Source organism: Dasypus novemcinctus, chromosome 27 (assembly GCF_030445035.2).
Source record: "Dasypus novemcinctus isolate mDasNov1 chromosome 27, mDasNov1.1.hap2, whole genome shotgun sequence".
Taxonomy (NCBI): Eukaryota; Metazoa; Chordata; class Mammalia; order Cingulata; family Dasypodidae; genus Dasypus; species Dasypus novemcinctus.
Window position 1 is genome coordinate 35,994,635 of NC_080699.1, and position 23,946 is coordinate 36,018,580.

The 23,946-nt window shown below is 39.7% G+C and overlaps 1 protein-coding gene across 6 annotated transcripts in view; it reads left to right on the forward strand.

Moving 5' to 3' along the window:
* The window catches only part of FAM118B (family with sequence similarity 118 member B), an 85,095-nt gene that overhangs the window by 29,526 nt on the left and 31,623 nt on the right, over positions 1-23,946 (forward strand). For all 6 annotated transcript variants that reach the window (XM_012529307.4, XM_058289450.2, XM_012529306.3 and 3 more), the window contains one exon: positions 15,721-15,813. In XM_012529307.4, coding sequence (XP_012384761.1) covers positions 15,728-15,813 — 86 coding nt within the window. In that variant the 5' untranslated portion in view covers positions 15,721-15,727. The remainder of the gene's footprint in view (positions 1-15,720; positions 15,814-23,946) is intronic.

Here is a 23,946-nt window from a genome sequence, read left to right on the forward strand (position 1 = left end):
AACACTCTGCCATCTTATTTCAGCTCTCATACTATAAGCAAATGTCCTTTTCATGGTATTTTTAGTGTGCCACATTTTTGTGCTGCCTTTTTTTTTTTTGGCAATTTTGCTGTTTAAAATGGCACCCAAGCATAGTACTGGAGTGCCGTCTTGTGTTCCTAAGCTCAAGAGGGCTGGGATGGGTTTTAAAGAGAAAATACTTGTGTTAGATACAAATACTTGTATTGTCCAGGTATGCATTACAGAGTTTTTGCTGTGAGTTCATTGTTAATGGACCAACAATATATATGAAATAAGCTGTCTTTAAACAGAAGCACACATAAAACAATGGTCTATATTGATGAGCTGATGAAACTGATGTGACCAGAGGCTGACAGGAACCTGACCCCGTATTTCCCCTGGGAGCAGTGGTTCAGTGTTTGCTAATTCATTATTCATGGCAATTTTATGAAACATAACTACTGCAAATAATGAGAATTGACTCAATTTGAGTGCATTGGAAGAGGGAAAACAGAAAGTTGTTTTATATGTGGATAGAAAGGCGGCAACCTACATTACAGAGCAAAATATTTTACTGAGTTTTCATTATCAACAAGCTTGATGAGTGTTCTTTTGTACTACCTTACATTGGATAACTTTTCCTTCCTACCTCCTTCCCCCCATAGTTGCTTAAAACCAGATGTGTTGGAATAAGTCCAAAAGCCACTGTTAAAAAGGTTTGGTTTCTTCCCAAGTCAAAGGATAACTATCTTTTCACTTAAAAAATGAGGTTAACCTCTTCTATGTTTATGTTGGAGAATAAGCCATATTCCAGTCACTCTCTTCTTTTTAAAAATAGAAAGACGAAAGCTTGCCTTATACACAACTGATTCTTTCAAAGCAAGATTTAAACCCCCATCTTAACCTGTAGTCATTTGTAGATCTTTCTATTTCCAAGTAAAAATGCCATCAGAACTTTTCTTCTCATTCGATTTATTCCATCTCCCAGTATACCCACTGGTACTTGATTTCCTTCTGGTACATTGATTGTTTGAGCTGATGACTGTGCTGAAAGCATGGGGAGAGAAATAACTCAGAATGAAGAAAGCAGGCTAGGAGACCTCACTGATTCCTAACTGGAAAGAGGAGCAAGATTTTGTTATCTTTGCTCACACTAAGATGCTATGAAAGCAAATGCCGCTGTGGATTCTCTGATCATTTTCAAATCCACAGGTCCTCTTGTTTGTGCATATTTAATTTCATCCAGATAACCAGTCCCTTCTCTCTTGATCCATTTCTATGTTTCTTAGTAGATTTTTCCCAGAACACTCAACTTGATTTTTCCCTTTTTCATCTTCACCAGATAAATGCACTCTAATTCCTGCCAAGCTAAAAGGTTTCAAAATTTAAGTGTCCGGGAAACGGACTTTGGCCCAGTGGTTAGGGCGTCCGTCTACCATATGGGAGGTCCGCGGTTCAAGCCCCGGCCTCCTTGACCCGTGTGGAGCTGGCCATGCGCAGTGCTGATGCGCGCAAGGAGTGCCTTGCCACGCAAGGGTGTCCCCCACGTGGGGGAGCCCCACGCGCAAGGAGTGCACCCGTGAGGAAAGCCGCCCAGCGTGAAAAGAAAGAGCAGCCTGCCCAGGAAAGGCGCCGCCCACACTTCCCGTGCCGCTGACGACAACAGAAGCGGACAAAGAAACAAGACGCAGCAAACAGACACCAAGAACAGACAAAGGGGGGGGGGTAAGGAATTAAATAAATAAATAAATCTTTAAAAAAAAAAAAATTTAAGTGTCCTATCTTATACCAAATGTGAGGCGTTAAATTTTTTCCTAATAAGATTGCTGATACTTTACCAAAATTTTCTAAGTATCTGTCTTTTATTTTTCCTTACATTGTTGGCCTTGAAGGATTTCTCAGTGACTTAGCAGTAATTGGAGTAATGAAGACACTCTTTACTTGTGGCAAAAAAGCATTTTCCATTTCTCTTATGCATAGGAAGTATCACTAAAATTAAACCTCCAAGTGATAAGGTAAAGAAATAAATATGTGATGCTGCATGCAAGTAATTCTCCGTAGGATATCCACAATTAGTTTTGAAGCTCTTTAACAATAACTGGATATTTAGGTTAAGCTCTAAAACAGACTTCTCATTTTGTGAAAACAGTACTGTGAAAGGAATAAAATATGATACAGTTTCTGTTTAGAGGTCACTGGGGTATAGGTGTGAGATTCTGAACATCCTTTGAGGGCACCCTTTAGACAGAACCCTGTGTTGTGGACTGAATTGTGTTCCCTGAAAAGATCCATTGAAATCCTGAACTCCGGTACCTGTGAACAGGACCTTCTTTGGAAACAGGGTCTTTGCATAAGTAATCCAGTTAAGATGAGGTCATGCTCGATTAGGATGGGCTCTAAATCCCAGGTCTGGTGCCCTTATTAGAAGAGAGAGTTGAAGACACAGAGGACCCACCCGGAGGGGAGAAGGCCATGTAAAGAGGGAAGCAAAGATTGGCGTTAGGCTGCCACAACCCAGGACTGGATTGCCAGGGATTGTCAGCAACCCCAGAAGCCAGGAAGAGGGCAAGGAAGGACCCTCCCATGGAGCCTTCAGAGAGAGCATGGCTCCGCTGACACCTTGATCTCAGACTTCTAGCCTGCAGAACTGTGACAGAATAAATTTCCATTGTTTTCAACCACCCACTTTGTGGTTCTTTGTTAGAGTGACCACAAAATTCTAATGCCTCCTGTTAGAAAACGGGGTGAGTAAAGAGTCAAATGTAGCATGGTCATATTGAATTACCCTTACTCAGTTTCTGAAAAAGAGAACCAGTAGCTCCTCACAAGTCACAGTTAATGACTTGTGAGGAGCGATGGCTGTATTTAATTTTCTTAAATTACAGCAGATGGAATGGACCTTCAGAATATTTAACTGTAAAGGAAAAAAGGTCCAAAAGCTTACTATTCAGGTGAAGACATCAAGAATCGACCATCTGTCAGAAATAGAATCTGGCAAAAATGTCCATGGTTATTTTCCAGGAGAAAGTGATGGGATTGACCTGGAATTCTAGTGGATTAATGATGATAAGGGGTACGTAGCAAATAGTGATTGCCATCACAAGTAGTTGATTTCATTTACTTTAATTCAGTTGACTGTAGTGATTAAATCAGCAACATGCCCCAGTTATGAAGCAAGCATTACACAAAATTTTATGTAAATCTGTCTAAAATGAAAGCTTTTTTGATAGTTTCGGACTGCGAGTTTTTTTATTTTATTTTTTAATGTTTATTAAAGCAGAAAAGTTAATACTTGGAGAATGTTCTTGGGTTGTAACAATATTTTACATGCATGGACTTGGGAGGCAAGCTACCTTGGTTGGAGGTCAGGCACTACCCAGTGCCCAACCTTCCTATGCCTCAGTTTTCTCATCTGTATAATAGGGTAAATAGTCCCCCACATGGGTGATGGGGATAAATGAGTTAATGTTTATAAACAGTGCGTAGCACATGTTAAGTACTATATGAGACTTTGTTAGATAAAACTGTGGCTTAGTACCTGACTTGAGCATTTAACTCTAGATGCCTGCCTTTAAAACTTAAACATTAAATTATTTCTCTCCACATTTACTTTCATCTTTCTCAATACAGTATTTATATGTGGGTGCAATTAGTTTAGATGGTAAATTCTTATTTAAAGGAAAAATGTAATACTTGTCATTATGTACTTGTAAAAAATATCCCCAAGCTCTGATGGGTTGTCCTGTGCATGTAGAAATAACCAGTCTTATTTCAGTATTTTCCAAGTAGCGTATAGACTTTACAGGAGGAAATGACTTCCTGTAAATTACAACTTCTTGAAAATATTGTAATGGTGATTAAATCCTGGCTCTTGGGATTACATAGTCTGTAACAAATGATGCATGCACTGTAAGGAAGAGAGGATGGCAGAATGGTATCCCTAGTGTCATTCTGCAGTTAACGAAATTGTTGTGTTCTAGAGAAATTAAGTTTGCCTTTCATTTAGGCATTTTCCGTTTGCCTGTACTTAAGAGTCACCTGGAGATTCTGGAGATTCTGGTTAAGTAATTTTGGAGTGGAGGCTGGAGAAATGAACTTTTTTTTCCCTCTCTCCCCTTCCCCCGCCCCAGTTGTTTGTTCTCTGATCTCTGTGTCCATTTGCTGTGTATTCTTCTTTTTGTCCTCTTCCGTTGTTGTCAGTGGTGCAGGAATCTGTGTTTCTTTTTGTTGCGTCATCTTGCTGCGTCAGCTCTCTGTGTGTGCGGCACCATTCCTGGGCAGGCTGCACTTTCTTTCATGCTGGGTGGCTCTCCTTATGTGCACTCCTTGCACGTGGGGCTCCCCTATGCAGGGGACACCCCTGCGTGGCAGAGCACTCCTTGCGCGCATCAGCACTGCGCATGGGCCAGCTCCACATGGGTGAAGGAGGCCTGGGGTTTGAACCGCGGACCTCCCATGTGGTAGACGGATGCCCTATCCACTGGGGCAAGTCCGCTTCCAAGAAATGAACTTTTAATAAGCATCTCAGATAATTAGTGAGTTAAGGCAAGACTTACTGAGTTAAATGATTTAGCTGTCTTCTCTGAGCCACAGCTTTCTTACCAACAGAATCAGAGACTTGATTGAAAAGGTGATTTATTCCCGACTCAGTTCTGTGATTTTTATGATTCCTATTTTCCTAATAATTGTGATCTCAAAGAAGAATTCCATTGATGTGCGATGGAAAATGGTGTGTGGGCCTGAGCCTTCTGTTTTACCAGAAAAATTAACTGCAAACTTTAAAATGTTTTTCTAAAGAAAAAAGCTTCCTAATAAAGAATAAACTTCCAATAACAGTAATTCAGTTCTTTCTAAATACTGAAAATGAGTCGTAATAGTAACACACCCAAAATTCTGATAGTAGATACTGTCTTCTGTATTGTGTGTGTGGGTACATATTTAAAGTATCATTGGTATTTTGGAGTTAACAGACTTAGAGACTTCGGGGAAGATGGCAGATTAGAAAGACACAGAACTCACTTCTCTCCCAGAAAAATAACTAGAGGACCAGCAGAAATGGCCTGGAAAAAAAAAATTCTAAAATTTAGGGCACTAAAGGAAATGTTGGACAATACCCATAAGAGAGAGGGGCACAGGAAAAGAATCTCTGTGTAAAGACTGCGTAGAAGCTGCTGCTGGTCACTGGTGCCTTTCCCCCACCCTCGGAGCAGGCAGCTTTGAATTCTTCGGCCTCTGGCTGGCGACTTCGGACAGAGTGGGTTGCAGGGATCCACCTCCACAGAAAATGGGAGGGAGAGGGACACAGCCTATGTCTGGTTCAGCTTTTGATGAACAGATTTGGTCTGCTGTGTCCCACTAGCCCTTCCAGGGTGGGTGGGGCCACACCAATGTTTGTCTTGGAAACCAGCACTGGGCTAAAGAGATCAGCCCTCTCAGTCACTGTCCCTACTGACTGGGACTGGCTGAGGACACAAAGGGGAGAGGAATTATTTACCACCCAGGAGAATGGAGGGGTGTGCTGGTAAGATTGAAGAACAGCCTCTGAGAAACTTTGATTTGCAAGGCTCAAATAGCCTCAAGGCTAGATCTTCTTTCCCCTTGCTGCTGTCAGTGTCACAGCAAACACTAGGACCAGGCATTGAACAGAGCGTGCTGTGAAGGAGCGCCAGCCGTCTGCTGGTGGACCAAAGAAGTGTGAAGAAATGAAAAGTAAATAAGGGGGCTCCCAGGAAGATGGCGGACTGGAAAGACACAGGATTCTCTTCTCTCTCTGAGAAATAGCTGGAGGACAGAAAGAAACAACATGGAAAAGAATGTTCTAGGGTTTAAGACAACAGAGGAAGGCTGGACACAGCCCAGAGGAGAGAGTGGCAAAGGAAAAGAATCATGATGGCAAAATCGTGAGTTAAAGCCAGCAGCTGCTCCTGCCAGCGGCCTCCCCCACGCTAAAGACACGCTTGCATTCTCAGACCTCTGGGCCAGCTACAGGTAAAGGGGACCCCAGGGGCCCACCGTTCTACGAAAGGGGGGAGAGGGACACTGCCTGAGGCTGACTCACTTTTGGCCCACAAATCTGGTCTGCTTTATCCCACCAGTCGTTCCAGGCTGGGTGGGGCCATGCCATTGTTTGCCTTGAAAGCCAGCTCGCTAAAGAGATCTGACCCTCTCAGTCTCCCTCCTTACTAACTGGGACTGATTGTCGAGGACGTAGAGAGGAGTGGAATTATTGCCTTCCCAGGAAAAGGGGGGGTGGGTGCCAGCGAAAACTGGAGAAGTTTCTCTGAGAAAGCTTGAATTACAAGGTTCTTAGCCTCTAGGCAGGATTCTCTATCACATTGATCTGGGCTGGGTTGCAGCAAACACTCCAACCATTGAACTGAGAGGATTGCCAAAGAGTGCCATCTGCTGGCAGACCAAGGAAGTTCACACGAGGAAATTAAAAGTATATGAGAGAGGCTTCTTCTGGGCTTTATAGCCTCCCTCCCCAAAGCCCTAGGAAGTGGGTCTGCAGTGCATTACTGGGTCCAGAGCCCAGTTTTGAGCAACTAACAGGGACAATCCTGACAATCCAGGTCGAAGCAAAAATCAAAGAGCAGCATAACACACAGCCTCTTGCTACTAAATCCATACAAGAAAGAGAGAAATTGAGTGTTTGAGTAAACTACCATCCTAATCAGTAGTCTAGACATCAGCAAAAAGGTATGAGCCATACTAAGAAACTAAGAAAAGGGAAGACATGGCCCAAGAAAAGGAATTTATCAAAGCCCCAAAAGAGATGCAAGATTTGAGAGAACTAATTAATGAGGTGCACACAAATTTCCAAAATCAATTAATAGATTGAAAGACGCTATAAGTAAAGAGATAAAGGACATCAAGAAGACATTGAGTGAGTAGAAAGAATTATTTGAAATCCTGAATAAAAAAGTAGTAGGGCTCATGGGAATGAAAGACACAATAGGTGAAGTAAAAAAAACACATTAGAGATGTATAGCAGCAGACTGGAAATGATAAAAGAAAGAATAAGTGATACCAAAGACAGAATAGCTGAAAATGAAGAGAGAAAAGAATGGAAAAAACTGATCAGGGGCTCAGGGAGTTAAATGGCAACACAAAGCACGACAACATACATATCATCAGAGTTCCAGAAGGGGAGGAGAAGGGGAAATGGGCAGAAAGAGTATTTGAGGAAATAATTGCTGAATATTTTCCAGTTCTCATGAAGAAAATGAACTTAAATGTCCAAGAAGCACGCTGTACCCTAATCAGAATGAATCCAATAGATCTACTCTAAGACACATACTACGCAGAATGTCAAATGTCAAAGTTTAAAAATTCTGAGAGTAGCAAGGGAGAAGCAAACCATCACATGCAAGCAACACCCAATAAGACAGTGCAGATTTCTCAGCAGAAACCATGGAGATGATAAGACAGTGGTAAGATATAATTAGGATCGTGAAGGAGAAAAACTGCCACCCCAGAATTCCTTATATGGCAAAAATGTCCTCCAAAAAAGAAGGTAAGTTTTAAAATATTCACAAATAAACAGAAATTTAAGAGACTTTGCAAAAAAGAATCTGCCTTTGCAAGAAGTTTTAATGGGAGCCTTACTGCCTGAAAGAAGAAGATAGGAGAGAGAAGCTTAGAGAAGAATGTGTAAGTCAAGACTAGCAGAAAGGATAACCAAAAGAGTAAAAAGACAGACAAAAATAAGATACGGCATATGAAAGCCAAAGAAAAAAATGGTGGAAGTAAATAATACATTTATGTATCATTGAATGTGAGTGGATTAAACTCCCCTATCAAAAGATATAAGCTGTCATAACGAATTTTTAAAAAAGAGCTGTCCATATGCTGCCTACAAGAGACTCACATTAGACCCCGGGATACAAACTATCTGAAAGTGAAAGGTTGGAAAAAGATATTCCATGCAAACAGTAACCAAAAGAGAGCAGGGGTAGCTGTAGTTATATTGGATAAAACAGACTTTAAATGCAAAAAAGGTATGCAGGAAGGCCATTACATATTAATAAAAAGGACTCTCAACCAGGAAAAAATAACAGTCATAAATGTCTATGCACCTAACCAGGGTGCCCCTAAATACAGGAGGCAAACTCTGGCAAAACCGAAGGAAGAGAGAGACATCGCTACTGTAATGGTTACAGACTTCAACAGACCACTCACATCATTAGACAGAACAGCCAGAAGGAGGAGCAACAAAAAAAGAGAAACTGAATATGATAAACAAGCTAGACCTAACACATAATACAGAATGTTGCATCCCAAACAAGCAGGTTAAACATTCGCCTTAACTGTTCATGGATTATTCTCCAGGATAGACCACATATTAGATTACAGTGCAGCTCTCGATAACTATGAAAAGTATGAAATTATATACAAAGCAACTAAGATCATAATGGAATGAAAGTAGAAATAAATAATGAACAGGAAACAGGTAAATTCACAAATGAGGCTACACAGCACACTCCTAAATAATCGGTGGGTCAAAGAAGAAATTGCAAGTGAAATTAGTAAATATATTGAGACAAATGAAAATGAGTACACAGCTTATCAGAACTTATGGAATACAGCAAAGCAGTCTTGAGAGGGAAATTTATAGCCCTAAATGCCTATATTATAAAAGAAGAAAGAGCCAAACTCAAAGATCTAACTGGACAACTGGAGAAACTAGAAAAAGGAGAGCAAACCAATCCCAAAGCAAGCAGAAGGAAAGAAATAACAAGGATTAGAGCAGAAATAAATAAAATTGAGAACCAAAAACAATGGACAAAATCAGCAAAACCGAAAGCTGGTTCTTTGAGAAGATAATAAAATTGACAAACCCCTAGCTAGACTAACAAAGAAAAAGAGAGAGAAGATTCAAATAAATACAATCTGAAATGAATGGGGGAGGTTATGGCTGAACCCACAGAAATAAAAAGGATCAGATGAGGATATTATGATAAGCTGTATACCAACAAACTAGACAACCTAGATGAAATGGACAAATTCCTAGAAATGCACAAACAACCTACACTGATGCTACAAGAAATACAAGAACTTATCAAACCAATCATGTTTATTTTTTATTTTTCTTAAAGATTTATTTTTTATTTCCCCTCCCCCACCCCCCTTGCCACCTGCACTTTCTCTCTGCTCATTGTGTCCATTTGCTGCACGTTCTTCTGTGTCTGCTTGTTTTCTTTCTTTCTCTTTTGCAGGCACCAGGAACTGATCCTGAGCCCTTCTGGCATGGGAGAGAGGCACTCAATCACTTGAGCCACCTTAGCTCCCTGGTTTGTTGTGTCTTTCATGGTCTTTTTCCTCTGCATCTCCTTTTTGTTGTGTCATCTTGCTGCATCAGCTCTCCACACAATCCAGCTTGCCTTCACAGGAGGCCTCAGGAACCAAACTTGGGACCTCCCATATGGTAGATGGGCATCCAGTCACTTGAGTCACATCCACTTCCCCAAACCAGTTACATTTAAAGAGACTGAGTCTGCCATCAAAAATCTCCCGATGAAGAAAAGTCCAGGACTGGATGGCTTCACAGGTGATTTCTCCCAAGCATTTTGACAAGAATTAACACCAATCTTGTTTAACCTTTTCCAAAAAAGTTGAAGAGGAGGGAAAATTATCCAACACGTTTTATGAAGCCAACATCACCCTAAGACCAAAGCCAGATCAAGACACTACAAGAAAAGAAAATTACAGATCAATCTCTCTAATGAACATAGATGCAAAGATTCTCTACAAAATATTTGCAAATAGAACCCAACAGCATATCAAAAGACTTACACATCACAACCAAGTGGGATTTATTCCTGATATGCAAGGCTGGTTCAACATAAAACCAATCAACACAATGCACCACATTAAAAAATTGAAGAAAATACCCACATGAGCACCGCAGTTGATGCAGAAAAGGCAAAATCCAGCATCCTTTCTTGATAGAAAAAACGCTTGATAGAAAGAGAAGGAAAATTCCTCCGTATGTTGAAGGGCATATATCAAAAACCCACAGCTAACATCGTACTCAATGGGGAAAAGTTGAAAGTGTTCCAAGCTTGGGAACAAGGCAAGGATATCCACTGACACCATTGTTATCCAGTATTGTGCTAGAAGCTCTAAACAGAGCAATTAGATAAGAAAAAGAGACAAAAAACATCCAAATAGGGAAAAGGGAAGTCTGACTATTCACAGATGACGTGTATCTATATTTAGAAAATTCTGAAATATCTATAACAAAGCTATTTGAACTAATAAATAAGCTCAGTAAAGTGGCAGGATATAAGATCAACACGCAAAAATCAGTAATATTTCTGTACACTAGTATCAAATGAGCTGAGGAGGAAATCGGGGGAGAAATTCCATTTGTGATAGCAACAAAAAGATTCAAATATGGGAAGCAGATTTGGCTCAACGGATAGAGCCATCTGCCTACCACATGGGAGGTCCAGGGTTCAAACCCAGGGCCTTCTGACCCGTGTGGTAAACTGGCCCATGTGCAAAGCTGCCGCGCGCAAGGAGTGCCGTGCCCCTGCATAGGGGAGCCCCACGTGCAAGGAGTGTGCCCCGTAAGGAAAGCCACCCCACGCGTAAAAGGCGCAGCTTGCCCAGGAGTGGCACCACACACACACACAGCTGACGGAGCAAGATTATGCAACAGAAGGAGACACAGATTCCTGGTGCCACTGACAAGAATACAAATGTACAAAAAAGAACACACACAAATGAACACAGAGAGCAGACAACAGGGGAGAGGAAGGGGAGAGAAATAAATAAATCTTTAAAAAAAAAAAAAGACTCAAATATACCTAAGAATCAATTTAACCACAGACGTACAGAATGTATACTCAGAAGAGGACAAAAGAAATCAAAGAAGACCTAAACAAATGGAAAGGCGTTCTGTGTTCATGGATTGGATGACTAAATATCAGGGAGATGTCAACCCTTCTCAAAATGATTTATACAGACTTCAGCTCCTACACTTTGATTTATTGGACTTACTCCACTCAGCTAACATGGAGTTGAAGAAGGTCAACCACCACAACATGGAGCCTAGAGTGTCTACAACTGGAAGCGGGAGGAGTGCATCCAGTACCCATATGGAATCTAAGCCCTCACTTGACATAGATGTGCAATGGACACAACCAATCCAATGTCCACAGAGAAAATGTGGAATGGGTGTGGGAACGGTAGCCATGGTGGCTGCTGGGTGTGGGGAACGGGAGGAAGAGATGAGATGTGGAGGCGTTTTCGGGACGTGGAGTTGTCCTGGATAGTGCTTCACGGACAATTACGGAACATTATAGATCCCCCCAGGGCCCACTGGATGAAACGTGAGAGAGTCTGGGCTATGATGTGGACCATTGACTATGGGGTGCAGTGATGCTCAGAGATGAACTTACCAGGTGCAATGGATGTGTCATGATGATGGGAGAGAGTGTTGCTGTGGGGGGAGTGGGGGGCGGGGGCGGTGGGGTTGAATGGGACCTCATATTTTTCATAATGTAATTAAAAAATAAAAAATAAAAGATAAAAAAATTTATAAATTCAATGCAGTACCGATCAAAATTCCAGCAGCCTACTTTATGGAACTAGAAAAGGCATCTACCAGATATATTTGGAAGGGAAAGTGCTCCTGAATAGCCAAAAGTATCCTAAAAAAGGAATGCTAGGTTGGAGGAATTTTACTGCCTGACCTTGAAACATATTACAAAGCTATAGATGTGAAAACAGCATGGTATTGGCATAAAGTTAGACACGGCATAAAGTTAGACACATTGATAAGTGGAATAGAATTGAGAGTCCAGAAATAAACCCTCATTTCTACCGCCAACTGGTTTTTAACAAACCTACCAAGTCCACATTACTGGGACAAAACAGTCTCTTCAACAAATAGTCCTGGGAGAACTGAATATCCATAACCAAAGAATGAAAGAGGACCCCTCTCTCACTCCTAAACAAGAAGCAATTCAAAATGGATCAGAGACCTAAATATAAAAGCCAGTACCGTAAAACTACTAGGTGAAAACATAGGAAGTATCTTAAGGACTTTGTGGTAGGTTGTGGTTTCTTGGACCTTAAACCCAAAGCATGAGCAACAAAAGATAAAATAGATAAATGGAACCTCTTTAAAGTTGTGCACCTCAGAACTTTTGTCAAAAGGGTGAAAAGGCAGCCGACTTAATGGGAAAAAGTATTTGTAAACCACATATCTGATAAGGTTTTAATATCCATGATACAAAACGAGATGCTACAACTCAACAATAAAAATATAAACAACTCGATTAAAAAATGGACAAAAACTTGAATACACATCTGTCCAAAGAAGAAATAGAAATGGAAAAAAAAAAAACCATGAAAAAATGCTCATCACTAAAGAGTACGGAAATGCAAATCAAAGCTATGAGATATCATTTCACACCTGTTAGAATGGTCACTAATAAAAAGATAGATAACTACAAGTGTTGGAGAGAATGTGGAGAGACAGGGACACTTATTCATTGTTGATGGGAATGTGGAATGGTACAACCATTGTGGAAGACTGTTTGGCAGTTTCTAAGGAAATTGAAAATAGATTTGCTACAATACTAATACCACTACTAGGTATTTCAGAAGAACTGAAAGCAGTGACGTGAACAGACATCTGTACACTAATATTCACTGTGACAGTTGTTCAGTTATTCACAATTGCCAAAATATGGAAACAACCCAGGAATCCATCAACCTATGAATGAATAAACAAAATTGTTTGTACGCACGATGGAATATTATGCAGCAGTAAGAAGAAATAAAGTTGTGAAGCATATAATGACATGGGTGAACCTGGAGGACATTTTGTTGAATGAAGCAAACCAGACACAAAAGGACAAATACTGTATTATTACACTATTATGAACTAAATATATTGTGTAAACTCATGGAGTTAACAACTAGAATATAGGTCACCAGAAAATAGAATGAGGTTAGTGAATGGAAAGGTGAGTGTTAATATGTGCAGAATTGGTAAAAATGTTGTTTGGTGATCTCTGGAAATGATTAGAAAAGGTGGATACATCATAATGTTTGTAACTAGCAGTGCTAATATATGGATGTGACCTTGGTTGAAAGGGAAAGTGTAAGGTCATTACTGGAAGGTAAAACTAAAAAATATAACATTGGACTGTACAGCATAGTGAAACCTCATATGAAATACAAATATGGGGAAGCGGACTTGGCCCAGTGGTTAGGGCGTCCGTCTACCACATGGGAGGTCCACGGTTCAAACCCCCGGGCCTCCGTGACCCATGTGGAGCTGGCCCATGCGCAGTGCTGATGCGCGCAAGGAGTGCCCTGCCACTCAGGGGTGTCCCCGTGTAGGGGAACCCCATGCGCAAGGAGTGCGCCCTGTAAGGAGAGCTTCCCAGCACAAAAGAAAGTGCAGCCTGCCCAGGAATGGCCCCGCACACACGGAGAGCTGACACAACAAGATGACGCAACCAAAAGAAACACAGATTCCCGTGCCACTGACAACAGAAGTGGACAAAGAGGAACACGCAGCAAATAGATACAGAGAACAGACAACTGTGGGAGGTGAAGGGTAGAGAAATAAAAATTTTAAAAATAAATAAATAAAAATTAAAAAAAAAAAGAAAATACAAATATGTGTAATATTGCATATATAAGACTTTGAAACTGAACAAATGTATGTTAATGTTACAAGATGTTAATATCTGGCAAAAATACAACTATGGACAATAGTATATAATAAAATATTAATCTTCAAATAAGTGTCAGAAAAAAAGGAAATATGCTAAGGGGAAAACTGGACACAAAATATACATATAAATAAACTAGAGAGACAGAATAGCAGCTAGAATGTACAGCAGGGGAAGTGTAGTGAGATTAAAAGGTGATGAGTTTTTGTTTTTTGTTTTTTAATATTATTGGAATAATGAAAATGCTGTAATAACAATTGAGTTGATGAATGCACAACTATGTATTTATACCAAATACCATTGATTGTACACTTGTGTGACTGTATGCTTTACTAGTATGTATCAATAAAATTGATTTGTTTAAATAAAATAGGCAATTCACAGAAGAAGAAATCCAAGCAACATGTAAACATGGAAAGGATTAATCTCACCAAGATTTAAAGAAATGTAAATTAAACCAATAACGAAACATTTCCCCACCTGTGCCATTGACTAAGAGAAATAACTGCTGCTGCAAAAGATGTGGGCAAACATGTGTTCCTTTTAAGTTTGTACCTGTACACATTTCTTGTGGGAATTTGGGAATATAAATCAAAAGCATTAAAAGTGCATTAAGGGAAAACGGACTTTGGCCCAGTGGTTAGGGCGTCCGTCTACCATATGGGAGGTCCGCGGTTCAAGCCCCGGGCCTCCTTGACCCGTGTGGAGCTGGCCATGCGCAGTGCTGATGTGCTCAAGGAGTGCCCTGCCACGCAGGGGTGTCCCCCGCGTGGGGGAGCCCCACGCGCAAGGAGTGCGCCCGTGAGGAAAGCCACCCAGCGCAAAAGAAAAGTGCAGCCTGCCCAGGAATGGTGCCGCCCACACTTCCCGTGCCACTGACGACAACAGAAGCGGACAAAGAAACAAGACGCAGCAAATAGACACCAAGAACAGACAACCGGGGGGGGGGGGGGGGAATTAAATAAATAAATCAATCTTTTTTTTTAAAAAAAGTGCATTAAATTGCATTCTGTTCTCCCCAGAATCTCCACTTGTAGGAAAAACACATGTGCCAAGATATATGTAAAATATGTTCATTGAAGAATTATTGTTCATGATAAAAATAATTGGAAACAACAGTAAAGGTCCAGAAATGAGGAATTCGTTATTAAAAAAAATTCTCTATCCCACAGTGAAACATTAAGCAGCCGTTAAAAGAAATGATTCACTGAATTAAATGCTTAAAGGTGGTTAAAATGGAAATATTACATTGTGTATGTATATAACCACAATAAAAATTTAAAAAGAAAAAGTGCTTAGTTTAGAAAGTTGACTGAAATTCTGAGTAATTAAAAATTCTCTTTATAGTTCTCATTCTAATTAATGGTAATTCTCTTACTTTTGCTAGTTGTCCTATCACCTCATTGATGGGATAATTGATCATTTTCCATACATCTTTGCTTGCTAATTCATTTATACTTTATCATTGTGTATTGATTTGAAAGTCTCCCTTGTATTTAGTTGGAATGACATACCCCACTGCCTATGGAAGAGATAGTTGTCCAGCAGCTATCAGCAAATGAGTACTGATTGTTCTGTTCTTGACCCATTCATTTCTTCAGTTGATGGCAAGTGGATAATTGGAGGCTATTAGCATACTTACCCATGGGTTGTTTTCCCTTCATTCCTCCACAAGCCTGTCTTCTGTGAGAGAATAGCAGGTGTTTCTTAAGCTGCATGAAGTGATGTCCAGTAATTAACGTTAGTTGACATTGTTTTTTGGTGCATTTCAGGAGCAGAAGTAGGGTGGCAGTATGGAATGCCAAAGTCTTATCATTTCAAAAGTTACTTCGTTTAGATGAATTTAATTTGAGTTCTTAAATTTGGATCCTTGATTAATTAATAAATTTCTGCTAAGCAGAGGATATCTCCAAAACACCTTTAAGGTGTACAATTTATTAAAACTGTTTACTGTACATGCTATTTTGAATGGTATACTTTACATATCTAATCATGGTCCATGGTATTTAATCTGTTTTAGAAACTGGATGGCTTCTACAGGGAGCCAGTCCTCTGATATAGACAAGATTTTTGGATTCTTCAGTGATGGCGCACCTCCCACCAAAAAGCCCAGGTAAATGGGGAAGGGAATCTGAGAAACAGAGTATGTTATTACCAGTGATGTTGGATAAAGAAAAATACGCTGTATTCTAGTTGTTTTCATTAATTAATATTGACCTTCATTTAAAAAATAAATTTTTTAAATTTTGGTTGTAATTTTAATTTTTTTATTGCGGTAATACATGTACGTAATTGTAAAAGTCAGTACTTCAAAGCTCTTCATTCCCTCCTCTCAGATGCAATCACTTCAATATTTTTTCTTTTTCCTCTAATATTTAAACCTATATTTCTAAATACTGAATGTTTACCACTATATTTTCAGTTTTCAGTTTTATTTATTTCTTAATATGGAGGATGAGTATTAAGCTTATTCTCAAGCCCCCCCCCCACTCCACCCCCACACATACTCATCACACAAGTTTTGGTTAAATCCTTTTTTTCTTAATCCATTTTTAATGTTTACATTATTAGGACTGTCTACATATTATTCAGGGCTGAGCCTAGTAATGTGCTATAATTGCATCTCCTTATGTAATTTTTCTTACACGTGTTCCACATTCATTTTTTTTTATGTTTCATTTTCTGTGTACATGTCATTAATTTAGCCTCAAACTCCATGACAGAAGAGGAAATCTTATAGATATGCTAAAACACATCAGTCATTTACTAATTTGATTTGTTTCATGGATTCCCCCCTGGACTGAACTCTACTCAGAACAGGCCATTTCCCTTTGCTCTCATCTTGAGAATGATCTTTACATCTCTTCTATTTTGTCTCCTCTGTTTCCTGGATCTCAAGACTTCCTTTTTGGTGTACTCCTTCCTTTTCCTGCAACACATTATAATGTAGCTTTCTTAGTAAGGATCTAAAGGAGAATAGTGTTTGGAGACATTTGAAAATGTTTTATTTATACCCCTCAGTTTATTTGATGGCTTGAGTGAATGTAGGGATACCTCAGAGATATTGTAGGTCTGGTTCCAGACCATTGCAATAAAGTGAATATCACAGTAAAGCAAGTCACACAATTTTTTTGGTTTCCTGGTGCATATAAAAGTTATGTTTTATAACTTTAATGCAATAGCATAATGCAGTAGCATTATATCTTAAAAAATAGTGTACATATCAATTAAAATGTGACTTAAGAGATGCAAAGTGAGCTCATGTTGTTGGAAAATGGTGCCAATAGACTTGCTCAACAGAGTGTGATATTCATAAAAAAATATCTGCAAAGCACAGTAGAGCGAAGTACAATAAAATGGTATATTCCTGTCTAGAATTTGAGGTTTGTCTTAGAATTTTGAGGGTATTGCTCATTTGTTGGCTGATGTCTAAGTGTTCCTACCAAAATAGCCATTTCCTTTCAGATTCCCAGCCCTTTGTATTATGTGACTTATTTTTTTCTCATTAGAAGTTTGTAAAGATATCTTTGTTTTATTCCAGTAGCCTGAACTTTCACAATTACAAACTTTCATGTCAATCTAGATATTCCATGGTTCTTTTAAGCTGCCTACTAATAACTTCACCTTGGGGAAATTTTGAGTTATTTGATAATTTCCTTGAAAATATTTTCTGTATTCTGTCATTGTAGAATGCTTGTTATATAGATGTTGTACTTTGGGATAAGTCTCTAATATTCTTATATTTTTCTTAAATTGTTTTCCATCTTTTCTTTTTTAGTTCTACTTTCTGAGAAATTTTTATAACATTTTGTTCATGTTTCATAGTTGTAATTTTTTTAAAGCTATGTAACAATATTGTTTTCTTTTAGATTTTTGTTCTCTGTCTCATATTGTCTTTTTTTCCTCCAAATTCCTTTCAGTTTGCTGGTTTGTTTGTTTTGTTTTAATTAAACATTACTTTATGTGATTGTTACAGATTACCCAGTTAACACAAGTTAATAGCTACAGTAACAGTAAATCTTTTGTCAGTGGTTACACTCCCCCCTTATATTTGGTCATTCCTCAGTCTTGAGGGATTTGGGTCAATGTCCCCTTGGACTACTTCAGATTTAGAAGGTATGTAGGTATTATTGGGCAGAAGAATGGAATTGTTCTGCTTGCAGTTGAAGATACTCCTTGCTTTTGGGATGGGGCTGGCCCATCTTCATTGTGTTATTAGTTGTTCAGGGCATGCCCGAAGAACTGGAGAGTAGGAGTTGGCCCCATATCTACTGAGTTTCAGGACTCAGCCAGCACAGGAACAGTCTGAGGGCTTTAAGTCTCTGAGAAATGTACTTACCAAGTATATTGAAAATGATAGGTTCAAATAAAGGAAATGAAAGAATCATGATTAGGGGGTTTATAAATGAGTACTACTATGTTATATTGGGTAAATAGCTTTTCATATATTCCAGACAGAGTCTGCTGAGATGGTGTTGATTTCAAGTGGCTTGCCTATGGTGTGTGGACATCCCTCGGGCCCGGAGGAGCACTTTTGTTTAAGGCTTTGTTTTACTGTTTGCTGTGACAGTTGGTGAAGTCTGACCAAGACCTGCATAAACATAACCTCTAGAATGACCTCCTGACTAATTTTGAGATCTCTTAGCCATAAAAACTCTATTTTATTTACTATTTCCCCCTTTTGATCAAGGTTTTTCTCCAAATGCATCATGATTGAAGCTTGGTAATAATCCCTTGGTGCCAAGGAGGCTCATCCCTGGGAGTCATATCCCACATCACGGGGTAGGAGGTGATGGGGGAGGAGAAAGGTGGTACATTTATTTGCAGAATTTGGAGATTTTCAGAAGGTAACTCTAGGCAATAATTATAATGAGACTTAGTTTCATTATTACTGGAATAAGATTCCTAAATGCAAGAAGTAAGATGAAGGGCCTTGATTTATTAGCCTGTTTTTCTTTATTAGGCAGTGCTTTTATGTGCCAGAGCTGTTGGCCATCTTATTTGAGAAGGTAGCAGGACTTCCAAAGGAGGGACGTTTAATGATTTGTTAGCTACTTGTGAGGGCCTCTGTCTACCCAGAAAAACATCTATGGCAAGAAGGACATGTTTATAGCCCATAGAAGTATGGAGCTATATAATGCTCATGATATTTAAAAGGCCTTGTCTGTTGTGGCACCTGACCAGGTTTCACCTTTACCTTCTTACCAAGTTTGTTTATTAACAGAACTTTATATGCTTGCCTTGCTTCTTGTGTAAAAGTTCTGCTGTTGCTTTTTCCTTTTTTTTTTTTTTTTCTGTCCTTAAGATGAAACTTGGACCTGCAGCTGGCTGTCTGTACTTACAGAGAAGCCTTGGAATAAAACAGTATAACTTCCAAGGAAATTAGATTGTTTTTGACATATGACCTTTTTTCTAAGAATAAAAAAAATAATTCCCCAAATCCCCTCACAACCCCTACCCCCAGTTTTTGACTTAACATTGGTGGTATACCTTTGTTACAGTTGCTGCAAGAGTGTTAAAATGTTATTGTTTGGAGCAGATGTGGCTCAAGTGGTGGAGTACCTGCTTCCCCACATGGGAGGTCGGGGGTTCAGTTCCCTGTTCTTCTTAAAAAGCAAAACAAAAAAAACAATGCAGAGGAGCTGATAATGGTTCAGTGATTTGAGTGCCATTGCCAGCTTCCCACATCATGAGGGTCCCGGGTTCAATCCCTAGCCCCTGGTATCTGAAAAACAAAACAAGTTACTGGGAAATGGACTTTGGCCCAGTGGTTAGGGCGTCCGACTACCACATGGGAGGTCCGCGGTTCAAGCCCCGGGCCTCCTTGACCCGTGTGCAGCTGGCCCATGCGCAGTGCTGATGCGCGCAAGGAGTGCCCTGCCACGCAGGGGTGTCCCCCGCGTAGGGAAACCCCACGCGCAAGGAGTGCACCCCGTAAGGATAGCCACCCAGTGCGAAGGAGGGAGCAGCCTGCCCAGGAATGGCGCCGCACACGCTTCCCGTGCCACTGACGACAACAGAAGTGGACAAAGAAACAAGACGCAGCAAAAAGACACAGAGAACAGACAACCGGGGGAGGGGAGAGGAGGAGAGGCGAATTAAATAAATAAAAATAAATAAATCTTTAAAAAAAAAAAAAAGTTACTGATAACTATAGTCCATGTTTTGCTTTTGGTGCATGTTTCCCCCCATACACCACCCTGTTATTAATACCTTCTACTGGTGATGTACTTTTGTTTTAGCTCATAGAAGAACATTCTTATATTTGTATTATTAACCACAATCCTCATCTACCCCAGAATTCACTGTGTTATACAATCCCCTGTTTTATCCTCTAGTTTTCATTCTAGTTACATAAATAACCCAAGACTTCCCCTTTTAACCACATTCACACACAAACTTGAGCACTGTAAATTACCCAACAATGTGCTACCATCACTTCTGTCTATTTCCAAACCATTTCAATCAACCTAATAATAAATTCTACACAGAGTAAGCATCAGTCCCCATTTTCTACCCCTATTCTATCTCCTGATAACCTCATCTTCTAAATTTTACCTCTTTGAATTTGCTTATTATAGTTAGGTCATATTAGTAAGATCATACAATATTTGTCTTTTTGTCTGACTTATTTCACTCAACATAGCATTTTCAAGGTTCGTCCATGTTGTCGCGTACATCAGTACTTCATTCCTTCTTACAGCTGAATAATATTCCATCGTATGTGTGTATCACAATTTGTTTAACCATTTGTTCTTTGTTGGGAAGTTTTTGATGATTAATTGAATCTCTTGTGACTGATCCTTTGAGGCCTTCTATTTATTTAGAATCAGTGTAGGTTGTTAGTGTGTTTCTAGGAATTCGTCCATTTCATCTAGGTTGTCTAATCTGTTGGCATACAGTTGTTTACAGTATCCTCTTATCCTTTTTATTTCTGTAGAGGAGACATCTGGTAATGTCTCCTCATTTCTGATTTTATCTGCATTTTCTCTTTTTTTTTTTGTTAGTGTAACTAAAGGTTTGTTGATTTTATTAATCTCAAAAAAGTTTTTAGTTTTGTTAATTCTCTCTTTTGATTCTTTATTCTCAGTTTCACCTATTTCTGCTCGTCTTCATTATTTCTTTCCTGCTGCTTGCTTTGGGATTGTGCAGTTAGGTCTTTGATTTTAGCTCTTTCTTGTTTTTTTAATTGTAAGCATTTAGAGCTATTATTTTCCCTGACAGCACTACCGTCACTGTATCCCATAAGTTTTGATATGTTGTGTTCTCATTTTCATGCAACTCAAAAGATATTTACTGATTTCTCTTGCATTTTCTGCTTTGACCCACTGATTAAGGCTATGTTTAACTTCCATTTATTTGTAAAGTTTCCAGTTCCCTGCCCATTACTGATATCCAGCCTCATTCTGTTGTGATCAAATAAAGTGCTTTGTATAATTTTAATCTTTCTAAATTCATTGAGGCTTGTTCTATGACCCTAATAAGAGGTGTATCCTAGAGAATGACCCATGAGCACTCAAGATGTATATCCTGCTGTTTTGGGGTTTGGGGTGCAGTGTTCTGTGTATGTCTGTTAGGTCTAGTTCATTTGTCATGTTATATAACCTCTTTGTTTCCTTACTTATACTCTGTCTAGATGTTCTGTCTATTGCTGAGACTGGTATAAGTCTCTCACTACTGTTGTAGAAGTGTCTGTTTCTCCCCTCAGTTTTTCCAGTGTTTGCCTCATGTATTTTGGAGTATCCATAGATATCTATGATTATTCTTTCTTCTTGGTTGATTGCCCTTTTTATTGATACATAGTGTCCTTCTTTGTCTCTTATAACAGTTTGTATTTAAAGTCTACTTGGTCCAATATTAGTATAGCAAGCTTAGTTTGCCAAAGGGCTGCTGATGGAAAGAACCAGAAATATATTGGCTTTCATAAAGGGTATTTATTTAGAGTAAAAATGTAAAGGTCCAAGGCCACAAAATGTCCAAATCAAGGCATCAGCAGAGTTGCTTTCTCACCAGACTCAGCTACTGTTGATCCTGGCGTTGTTGAAACGTGGTGAAGCCAGATGGCTGCTGATTGCTGCAGAGAGTTCAGCCTTGCCCTCGGGGCTCATCTCTTGTGCTGCTCTGTGGGTCCAGCCTCCTGGGGCTTTGTGCTTCAGTGATCCTTTAGTCCTCTTTCCAGGCATAGGCATAGGGCTTGCCTCTTAGAACTTCTGTCCTTGCAGTTCAGCTTTGTGCAAACTAGTGTTGTCTCTCACTGCAGAATCAAACAAGAGTTTCCTTTTTTTCTGCCTTTGTCCATGTGAGTCTGCTTATATCAGACTCAGCAAGGGGATGGGGACTCAATCTGAGTCTAGCCTCACTGATGTAGTCTAATCCAAAGCCCTAAAGTGATCTTATCAAGTAATCTAATCAAAGGCCCCTCAACTGAATTTAATGCAATCAAAGGAAATCACACCTGGAATAGATTAGTTTATAAACATAATTTTTCTCTTTTTGAATTCATAAAATCTCAAACTGCCACACAACTCTAGCTAATTTTTTGTTACTGTTTGGAATACTGTTTTCCAGTGTTTCACTTTCTACCTATTTGTGTCCATGGGTCTAAGGTGAATCTCTTGTAGACAAATATAGATGGATTTATATATATATCTTTGCACTAGACAAAATATTCATATCTCCTTTGTTTATTTTTTATTAAAAATTTTTATTTTATTTATTCCACCCACCCAGTTATCTGCTCTCTGTATCCATTCGCTGTGCATTCTTCTGTATCTCCTTGTCTTCTCTTTAAGCAGCACCGGGAACCAATCCTGGGACCTCCAGAGTGGGAGAGAGGTGCTCAATCTCCTGTGCCATCTCAGCTCCCTGGTCTGCTGCATCTTTTATTGTCTTTCCTCTGTGTCTCTTTTTGTTGCGTCATCTTTCTGTGCCAGCTCTCCCCTTAGCCAGCTTACTGCACAGGCCAGCACTCCTTCCTGGGACAGGACACCGCTAGGGCCAGCACTCTGCATGGGCCAGCTCTCCACTTGGGCCAGCTCACTGTGCAGGCCAGCTTGCCTTCACCAGGAGGCCCCAGGAATCGAACCCTGACCTCCCAAATGGTAGACAGGAGCCCAATTGCTTGAGCCACATCCACTTCCCTCTCCTTTTATTTTAGACATCTAGTTTATGGTTATCAAATGGCAATTATTTCAGTACTTCTCAGACTCCGGAAAATTTCAAATCCAAGAAACTCCTTCACAGATCATATTTTTAAAATTGTCACCAGGGTCATCCTTAAGTTGCCTCTGTGCTCCCAAATTCAGCTATCAACAGCCTAAGCTTCAAGTATCTGTCCTCTTCCTGCAAAGTTGGTGATACTAGTTCTATTTCCACCAAGTTCCTCACCAGCTCAGGAAGGCCGCACATCCCTGTCCCATGCAACAATCATTGGCTGCACAGCTGCGTTCCTCAAGCCAGCTGCAATTCTCGAACCTCAGTGCAGCACATTATCACTGCAGTGCAGGTGGTAGGAAAGGGATTATATATTTCTATCCATTCTGCCAATTTGTATCTGTTAATTGGAGAGTGTAATCCATTAACATTCAATGGTATTACTTCAACCATTTCATCCTTAGGCTTTTCTATATCACATCTTATTTTTGTTTCTCTTTTTACCCTTTTAGTTATCCTTAATAATAATCTGTTTCTACACTCTCCACACCTCCCTCTCTTGCTTTTTCCTTACCGGCTGTGGAATTCTCTTTAGTATTTCTTACAAGGCGAGTCTCTTGTTGACAAATTCTCTGTTTCTCTTCTGTGAATATTTTAATCTCTCCTTCATTTTTGGAAGACAGCTTTACCTGATACAGAATTCTTGGCAGGTAGTCTTTTAGTGCCTTAAATATTCATACCACTGCTTTCTTGCCTCGAAGGTTTCTGACAAGAAATCAACATTTAATCTTATTGCGCATCCTTGTAGATGATGGACTGCCTTTCTCTTGCTGCTTTCAGGAGTCTCTCTCTCTCTTTGGCATTTGACAATCTGATTAGTATGTTTTTCTGAGTAGTTCTGTTAAGATTTATTCTGTTTGAAACACTTTACTTCCTGGACATGTATATCCATGTCCCTCGTAAGAGTTGGAAAATTTCAGACATTATTTCCTCAAACACTCTTCTGCCTCTTTTCCTTTCTCTTCTCCCTCTGGAATACCTATACTGTGTGTGTATGTGTACTTCTTCCTGTCATTCAATTCTCAAAGACCTC